Raw genomic sequence first — 9922 nt, 5'->3', positions numbered from 1 at the left:
AAGGAGAGACGGAGGGAGACAGAGGGAAAGAGGAAGAGAGAGAAGAAAGGGAGGAAGGAAGATAGATGAAAAATAGACCTTTTTATTGTGAGTTTTTATTTCAAAACCTCAAGGAGTTTTATTTATCTATTTCTCCTATGGCTAATAAAATGTTATAGGCCCAGCCTTGGGGTGACTTAGCGAAACAGATTTCCTCGTTTTTCTTTAGCTCTCCCTCCTATATCGAAAGTGTGATGAAAATATAAACTTTCTCCTCTGGTTTTCTTTCATAATAAATTCATAACTTAATGACTCAGCCCTTTACCCTGAAGACATGTTCACCGGGGAAGAATTCTGTTTTTTGGCGCATAGCTAAGGGGACCAGTGGGCAGCTGAAGGTCAAGAGGGACCACCCTAAAGGACATTTACCCGACAAAACTCCAAGGCGGCCAGTCCATGAGTTTGGAGGGAGAGAAGAATTTTAGTGGGAAAAAGAGGAAAGTTGTAACACACTTGAACTGTCTCTGATATCAACTATACAGAAAAGAGAGGCCAGGCACGGTGGCTCAAGCCTGTAATCCCAGCACTTTGGGAGGCCGAGGCAGGCGGATCACGAGGTCAAGAGATCAAGACCATCCTGGCCAACATGGTGAAACCCCGTCTCTACTAAAAATACAAAAATTAGCTGGGCATGGAGGCATGTGCCTGTAGTCCCAGCTACTCGGGAAGGCCGAGACAGGAGAATTGCTTGAACCCAGGAGGCAGAGGTTGCAGTGAGCCGAGATTGTGCCACTGCACTCCAGCCTGGCGCCTGGCGACAGAGTGAGACTCTGTCTCAAAAAAAAAAAAAAAAAAAAAAAAAAAAACAAAAAAAAAAAAAAAAAAAAAAGAGAGAGAGAAATTTATGGATAATCTATAATACTTTTCCAAAACTGAGATAGGTCATTCTGCAAGCTGGAACTTGTCCACTTATGATGTGGTCCATCTTGACCGGGGACCACTTCTTGCCTCACATGCGGTGACCAATAGGAAAAGCATTATTTGTTCATTCAGAACTGATGCTGGAGCTTGGCCACACTCTTACAGCATCTGCCAAGCTTTTCCACCCACAGGAGGCTCCAGAACTGTACAAAAATGAGTGTTTTGCACACAGTGGTCCCTCAATTAATATCTGTTGAATCTGTTTGACCTCAGTAACCAAATAGCATGAGTTTACGGTGAATATATGATGTCATTTACTTAGAAAACAGAGACACGCTTCTATTCTTTCTGCATGCTTGCCTTTTAAAGCAGCACTGTCTCAATGCTAAGAAAAAAAAGAAGAGAAAATATAATCCTCCCTATAAATCCCTCCATGTTTTGTAGTTGAAATGTAGGTTTCCCTCTGGAGGCCATCCACATGCAAAAAACCTCAGGCAAATGATGGTGGCGGCTTCCCCCATGCCTCCTTCTGACCTAGTTTCCGCCCATTATGGGTGGCAGGTGGTCAGTTTCCATCTATCTCTGGCTTCTTGCTCTACACATACAACCCCTCCTGCCCAAACTCCAGTGGACTCCGTCTGCCCTGTGGCAAGTAGAAAACCAAAACCAACAGCAAACATGAGTCACCCGGCCAGGAACCCAACACTTCCGCATGCTGAGAATCATGCCATTCCTCCCGTTCAGCTGCAAGGGGGAAAGGGTCTGAGACTTGGCACGCCCATCTACCTGCAGTGCTAGCAATGCAAAGGAAACCCAGAACGAGGTGGCTCCAAGGAGTCCACCTCTGATAATGACGGCAGACCAAAAACTGTGGTGCAAGAACAAAGACAAAGGGAGAGAAAAACCACGCTATTCTAGTGGCCTAAATGTTGTACGTTATGACAATTCTTCTTAAAAGTGAACGGATGATAAATGCCTCCGAAGGAACCGCATAGAACATTTGCAATATTGAAATCAAAATACAGGAGCTTCCAGTGTGCGTTTGTCACTGAAACAGGTAGAAAGAGAGCAAGAGAGAGAGATGACACTGGTACTTTCTAGTTGAAAGAACAGGAACGTAAACAAAGAAAAGATTTTCCTGGCTCTTTTTCAGATTGCTTGTGTCCTTCTTCCCTGAACCATTAAAACTGTCAAGAAAGTAGATAGCTTTAGAAAAAAAAAATGTCCAGGAGGCTGCTGAGCCTTGCAAGCCCCCGAGAGTGGCTTTTCCTTGGACACACAGATGAAGCACTCTGGGGATACACACTCACAGCAAACCCTTTGCTTTCCTCACTATGGAATTTGGACTTAAAAGCATCATACGCTCACTCACCTCAATTTTCCAGATGTTTAGGTTTGAAAGCAGATCCCAACAGAAATTCCCATTCTTATCCACTCCGCTGAACCCAAAGCCGGCTGCGTTATTCACTGCATCAGCTATGGTTTTTAAAATAACACATTAGGACATGGAACAAAAGTCACATTGTTGCTTTTAAAAGACACTAAATATCTGTCCAGCTTCACAATGGAAAAATATGCAGTAGTTTCCTTGGAAAAGGAACCCCAAAATTAAAGGACCTGGTAACATTCTGAATCAGAAAAACGCATTTGGCTCTTTGGTAACCTTGATTTTTCGGCATTCATTCCCTTGCAGTTAGGAAACACCTGCTAAGGTAAGAGGAAAGAAGCCAGATGTCCACAGAATGCAAAAACGAGAATGAACAAGAAATGAAGAACCAAAATGAGTAAGTAAACAGTAGAATGACCAACTTGACAGGAAGAGAGAAAAGAAAGGAGACAAAATAGATCTGAGCTCAAATACAGAGACCAGAAGAAAAAGGGGACCCAGAAGAGGTCTCAGAGCTGTCACAAAAGATGGCAGGGCATTACCGAAGAGGCAGTGCTTAATCAGGAGGAGAACCAGCTCCGCAAGAGAGACTGGAGCTCCTTCTGGACGAGGTAAGCATGAACTGCCAGTAGGGTATCAGTTGGAGCTGCCAAGATCGGGTTAAAAAAAGTTGGCTGGGCACGGTGGCTCATGCCTGTAATCCCAGCACTTTGGGAAGCTGAGGCGGGCGGATCATAAGGTCAGGAGATCGAGACCATCCTGGCTAACACAGTGAAAACCCATCTCTACCAAAAATACAAAAAATTAGCCAGGCTTGGTGGCACCCACCTGTAGACCCAGCTACTCAGGAGGCTGAGGCAGGAGAATCACTTGAACCCCGGAGGCGCAGGTTGAAGTGAGCTGAGATCATGCCACTGCACTCCAGCCTGCCCGACAGAGCAAGACTCTGTCTCAAAAGAAAAGAAAAAAAAAAGTTCAGGTCCCAAGACAAAGGACAGAACTAGAGATGTGACTCTGGGGGCAGCTGCAATGGAGGCTACAGGTGGAAAAAATCACCCAAGCCAGCCACCCATAAAAGTCCCTTTAAAAGCACCTGTTCCCATCTTTCTCTTACATCACTGAACTATAAGAGAATGTCCCCCTGCCGGGAATATTTCATCTCTGTTCAATTCCTTAATGAACTCAACACACTTTTATTATGATGACTAAGAGGCTAGTTGTGTGTTTCCACTTCTTGTCTAAGAAAAAAATGAGCTAATCAAAATAGTTAAGTCATAGCACTGTGAAATCTTAGATCTGGAGGTCTTAGAGAAATCTTTTTCTATAAAAGTACGACTCTAGACGGCCTTCCGGAGAGCTGCTCTAAAGAAAAACAGCCTGTCCTATGTCTGCCTCATTTACATTTGCCAGAGCTGATGATTTAACACTGCGTATCTTACTCATGGCTTCACTGTAAGATGATCTGGTTTCTTTCATTAGGAAGTGTGCAGGAGACCGAGTCCTTCAATGTCATTCTCCCCCCGCCACCTGGATGGGAACCCAGTGGAGAAGAAAAAGACAAAGTGGGGGTGTGCCTGTAAGAAATGAATGGTTTTCAATGTGTGGGAACCAATTTGTGAGTGATAGAGATCAATGACACTAAGGACCTTGATGTCTGTGTTGACAACTAAAACCACAGCCCGGCTGACCACCACTGGGACCAGCATGGCCGCTTCTAAATTCCTTCTTCCAACTCCAGCCTCATTTCTGGCACACCTGGCAAGACCTAAGAGAAGAGAATAATGATAACTATCGTGTGTGTGTGTGTGTGTGTGTGTGTGTGTGTGTGTGTGTGTGTGTGTTTCAGTGCTTATTATCTTTCCATAAAACACTTTACAGGCAATCCCTCATTTAATCTTCACAACAGTGTTAAGACAGAAGGTTAAGAATGGGCCCCAGAGGGGAAGGCTAGACAGGTTTCTACCATCAGTTGACAGCATGCTACATGCATGAGCCTGGGAGAAGAATCATCTAACTTCTAGAAACCTATTCCCCTGAGCATAAAATGGATATAATAATGGTACCCATTTTAAAGGGCTCTCGAACAGATTAAAGAAAACTAAATATGTGTGCAGTGCATAGCTCAGTGCTGGCCCAAGTCAACACTCAAAAAAGTTAGTTGCTAGTATTATTATTATTATGTTACTAAGGCAACTGAGACTAGATATATTAGGTAACCATTAAGATCACGTAGCCTTTGGGAGGCCGAGGTGGGTGGATCACCTGAAGTCAGCAGTTCAAGACCAGCCTGGACAACATCTCTACTAAAAATACAAAAAATTAACGGGGCATGGTGGCGGGCGCCTATAATTCCAGCTACTCTGGAGGCTGAGGCAGGAGAACCACTTGAACCCAGGAGGTGAAGATTGCAGCAAGCCAAGATCCCACCATTGTACTCCAACCAGGCAATAAGAGTGAAACTCCAACTCAAAAAAAAAAAAAAAAAAAAGATCGTGTAGCTTGTCAACAATGCCAGAATCAATCCTAGAACTCAATTCCACAACCTGAGCAGGTAAGAGCCACCCTGAAAGAGAAAAATGGTGAAAGGTCCCAAGTACTGACTCTCAGAATCACACCGGGCCGACATCAGACTCCCTGCTTCGCCTAGTGATCCCAGTCATTTATCCCAGGCTGGTTTTTGTCTCAGAGCAGTGATGGGCTCTGTGTTTGCCAGTCCAAAAGTGGTTTTACTTGAACTACACAGGGCTCTAACTTACTATTACAGATAAATTAATTTGTACCCCATATGTTGGACTGTCTGGTCCTTAGAAAACAGCCTGGACTTAAGTCTCGCTAACTAGTACTAGTATTAAGTAGTAGGGGAAACAGCCAGGACTATACACTAAGTCCAAAAGAAACAGTTTGATTCTTCCAATATAAACAGTACCTAGAGCTAGGCTAACACTGCGCAGCTCAGCGGAGATCCATCAAGAGGCCAGCTTTAAGGATTAAATTTATCATCATGTGTAATTAGTATATCAATTATATGTAAATTGTGTTTTAAAGAGAGCTGGAGAAAACAATTATTCGGTTAAGCAGTTTAAATATTCCCTGACACACTATTCATTGCTTCTTTATTCATAAACAAGACAAAGGTTAATTTCAGACCAGCCCATGCAATCTAAACTGTAACAAACTTCAAATTGAGGCCATACAAATTAATGAAGTGTTTCTACTGAAGCTACCCAAAAAAGATAAAGAAAAGGGAGGCATGGGGGGAGAGAAAGAGCTAAGTCCGCAGAGAAAGCTCTCCACAGGAAGGGTACCTCTAGGCTGTACGCCAGGTGTCTGGGGAACTCCCCCAAAGGGTGGAAAGGTGCAGGCGCCCCCTGTTCCCGTGACACTTCCCAGTCCAGGTCCCTGCTGGTACAGGCTTTCTGGTCTCGGACTTTCCCTATGGAATGGAATGGCCTTTCTTTCCTCCTGAGACCAGGAGCTCATTTAGTCCAGAAGCCAGCCCTTAAGCCCTGGGATACAGAAAATGGGAGCCAGAGGACAGGAAGAAGGAAGAGAAAAGGAAGGTGGGTGAGGGAGCGGAAGACAGTAAGGGGGAATTCAATGTATTCTCTCCCTCTCTCTCAGTCCCCTACACGCACACACACACACACTCACTCAGATTAGAGCAAATTAAAACTATTAATTATTTGGCCAGGCACTGTGGCTCACACCTGTAATCCCAGCATTTTGGGAAGCTGGGGCAGGTGAATCACCTGAGGTCAGGAGTTCCAGACCAGCCTGGTCAACATGGTGAAACCCCATCTCCTCTGAAAATATAAAAATTAGCTGGGCATGGTGTTGGCCTGCCTATAATTCCAGCTACTTGGGAGGCTGAGTCAGGAGAATCACTTGAACCCGGGAGGTGGAGGTTGCACGGAGCCCGGACCATGCCATTGCACCCCAGTGAAACTGCATCTCAAAAAAAAAAAAAAATTATTTCACATAGAAAAAAATAAGCCCAATGTTTCAAGGAGGGTTCCAACCATAGCAGGTCTAATGGAGTCATCATTTGTAACTGCCGAACAAGAAATAAGATAAAAGAAGACTCCTGAAGCTTCCTCAACGACCAGTCCATACCTGTCCTCTCCTCTTGACTCCTCCCACTCGGACAGCTTGGTGGGTACTGCCTGGTGGCTGTACCCGTCTGTGTTCCCAACCATGCAACAATCTTGAGGGAGAGTCAACATCTCACCTTTCAATTCTTCCTAGCACAGAATCCGGTCCTCAACAAAAACCCTTTGAATTACATTGAAATTGTCCAGAAGCAAAAGTTCCCTCATTGCAAATTTTACAAAAGCTCTAAGTCAGATCTCTCCGGCCAAACATTACATAGCTGCAGCACTGGACTGGACTTATGGAGGAACACTGAGGCCCGTAAAAATAATCTGGACTGGAGGAGGAAGGAATGGGGAGTTGCCATTTAACAGGCACAGAGTGATGCCTGGGTGATGGAAAAGATCTGGAGCTAAGACAGTAATGATGGTGGCACAGTACTGTGAATGAACTTAATGCCACTCAAGTGTACCCTCAAAAACGGATAAAATGGTCAATTTTATATGTATCTTGCCATAATGAATTTTTTTTTTTAAGACAGAGTCTCGCTCCACCACCTAGGCTGGAGTTCAGTGGCGCAATCTCGGCTCACTGCAACCTCTATCTCCCCAATTCAAGCGATTCTTGTGCCTCAGCCTCCTGAGTAGCTGGGATTACAGTCGCTGGGATTATCCCAGTCATTTTTTGTATTTTTATTACAGACAGCGTTTTGCCATGTTGGGCAGGCTGGTCTTGAACTCCTGGCCTCAAGTGATTTGCCTGCCTCAGCCTCCCAAAGTGCTGGGATTATAGTCATGAGCCATTATACCTAGTCAAAAAAAAATTTTTTTTTTTTTTGAGACAGAGTCTAGTTCTGTCACCCAGGCTGGAGTGCAGTGGGGTGATCTCGGCTCACTGCAATCTTCACCTCCCGGGTTCAAGTGATTCTCCTGCCTCAGCCTCCCAAGTAGCTGGAATTACAGCTGCCTGCCACCATGCCCAGCTAATTTTTGTATTTTTAGTAGAGACAGAGTTTCACCATGTTGGTCAGGCTAGTCTCAAACTCCTGACCTCATGATCTGCCCACCTGGGCCTCCCAAAGTGCTGGGATTACAGGTGTGAGCCACCACGCAGGCAATCATTTTTTTTCAAAAGTAATTTGGTACCTGCAAACTTTAATTGAAACTTTAAACTTGAAGCATGAACTGAGAGAGAAGAGGAACTCGGGCCCTTAAGTGCCATTCCCTCATTCGTGGGATGTGGGCTGAACACTTGGAAACCAAGTTTAACAATCTATTTTATTTAATAATCCAAGTCACTGCTCTCTGACATCAAGTGCAGGTCATTTGCAGCTAAGATGCCCAACTCCCATTCCTGAAAGGGCTCCGATGTGACAGACAGGGCCATGCTTTTCAACACCCTTTCCCAGTCTCTATGGACACAGACGGGCTTACAGCTCAGGTCAGCAAAGCTTTATGCAACTGCAGTTTAAAACTGTTTGAAAGCAAAGAGATAAAAGCTTACCATGAACCAAGTTATGCCACAGGGGGAAAAGAAAAGGTGTGATAACACCAAATGAAGTTGAACTTTCCACCCAAAAAAATAAAAAAATCAGCACTTGAAGTCAGCTTCTTTCTAAGACATAAAAACCTAACTACCAGTTCCTTAAACAAGTGTAACCTAAATTAGCATGTGTGCTGGTAAAATTAATTCAGGGTCCATCCTATATTACATAAACCCCAGAAAAACTGCAAGAAAGCCAGATCGTTCTAGAATTTCCCCTCAATGTCCCACTGCTTTACATGGCTGGCTTTGATTGGTAGAAGGAAACGCTTCCAAGTTTTGACATCTGTTAATAACATTGGGTTTCAACAACAGCCAGGATGTGTTTCTCCTTATCGTGGAGAACTGAGTTCATCGGGGCGGGAGAGAGGAGTGCTATGCTGGAATGTTAAAACTGACCCTGGCTCACCTGCCTCCCATTACGTGTCGAGCTTCTTTGATCAGGTGATCCAAAACATCGTTCTGGCTAAGCCATCCAAGGAGCAGCATTTTCCCCTCATTCATTTGGGGCTGCTCCATCAAACTTACCCAATGTCCATGCAAAGTAATACTTGGGCTTTGAGGCTTGCATGACAACATATAAGTAGCAGAGTCGAGCCGGAAAGCTTGCTTTATGGACAAACCAGTCATCAACAAGGCAGGTGACAGGAAAGGTCTTCGTGAGCGTCAGAAACAAAAGGAGAGACACCAAAGTGATACACAGCTTGTGTATCACAGCTCCCTGGAATGGGGAAATGGGGAAAAATCAGCATCACCATTCAGAAGCTCAGGTATGAGGAAAACAGCTTTGGCAAAGGCATGTGAAGGGCCACGCCGCTCCAACAGCTGGCTGGCATTGTTTCCTAGCAGGAGGGCAGCTCGCAGCCTTTCTCGTGACACACGTCTGACAATGGAGATTACGTGCTATATTTAGATACAGAACATGCCTCTGACACTTGAGGGTTAGACTGGAAGAAAACCCCCACCAGCGTCTTCAATTAACAAAAGGTAAGTACTTTCATTATCTAAAACACAAGAGAAATAAATAACACGGTGGCAAGTTTCCATTTAAAAAAAAAAAGAAAAGAAAAACATTTGCACATTTACATTCCATTCCTATGACCAGCAGAGCCCAGGAAACGCTTGAGTCACCAGCAGGGAAGATAGAGGCTCAGACATGAAGGAATCTGTGCAAGTGATTGAATACCTGGGCCAGGACATGGGGAGGTAATGGAGAGCTTCAGAAAGCCTCCCAGGATGGGGTAGATGTAGTCTGCTCTGGGGTTAATTATGTGCTGGCTTTTTAAATTCCTCTGGACAGAGTGATTTTACCAAGTTTCCCTGGCATTTCAGGGAATGTCCTTCAACATTCAACTGAACTGCAGTCTCCCACTTTATTTAAAAACAAAACGAACAAACAAACAAACAAAAAGACTTCTATTGGTAATAAGGGCATAGCAATAGCACCTCCCTCAGAGGGCACCTTGGGGTGAAAGTGAATGAGTATTTACAAGGTCCTGTGAACAGTGCCTGGATCCTAGCTAAGTGCTTAGCATGCTCAGCCACAGATACAGCTCCACCACTGACAGGCATCAGCTCATGGACCGCAGGCCAGGCCCTTTCCCAGCTGCACGTCTTGATCCAAACACTACCTCACCACCTCACCTTATCTGTGCACAAAAATGCAAGAGTTTCCTTGCAGAAAGACTCTCTGATGACATTATTGTATAAATAAAGACACGCGAAGCGTGAAAACACTAAGGTGACAGAGTCTAGAAATGTGGTAACTTTGGTGTCTCGCAGCCACGGTGACTTCACCCCCAGATCCTTTCAGTAAAACAGATGAACTTGACATACTTGACCAACCATAAAGTGCTGAGAAACAAACTATGTCAAATATACTCCAGCAACTGAGGCAGGAGAATCTCTTGAACCCAGGAGGCAGAGGTTGCAGTGAGCCAAGACGTGTCACTGCACTCCAGCCTGGGCGACAGAGTGAGACTCTTTCTCAAAAAAAAAATAATA

The 9922-nt window shown here is 44.6% G+C and overlaps 1 protein-coding gene across 2 annotated transcripts in view; it reads right to left on the bottom strand.

The window, feature by feature from the left end:
* MBOAT1 (membrane bound O-acyltransferase domain containing 1) overlaps nucleotides 1–9922 on the bottom strand; it is a 106101-nt gene that overhangs the window by 17858 nt on the left and 78321 nt on the right. For both annotated transcript variants that reach the window (XM_017544090.2, XM_017544091.2), the window contains exons 8-9: nucleotides 8447–8639; nucleotides 2273–2376 (exon numbers count right to left, since the gene is read on the bottom strand). In XM_017544090.2, the coding sequence (XP_017399579.1) occupies nucleotides 2273–2376; nucleotides 8447–8639 (297 nt within the window). The remainder of the gene's footprint in view (nucleotides 1–2272; nucleotides 2377–8446; nucleotides 8640–9922) is intronic.

This window comes from Cebus imitator, unplaced genomic scaffold (genome assembly GCF_001604975.1).
Source record: "Cebus imitator isolate Cc_AM_T3 unplaced genomic scaffold, Cebus_imitator-1.0 Scaffold165, whole genome shotgun sequence".
NCBI classification, from domain to species: Eukaryota; Metazoa; Chordata; class Mammalia; order Primates; family Cebidae; genus Cebus; species Cebus imitator.
The sequence above is the reverse complement of the archived record's forward strand: the minus strand, read 5'-3'. Positions and strand labels throughout refer to the sequence as shown.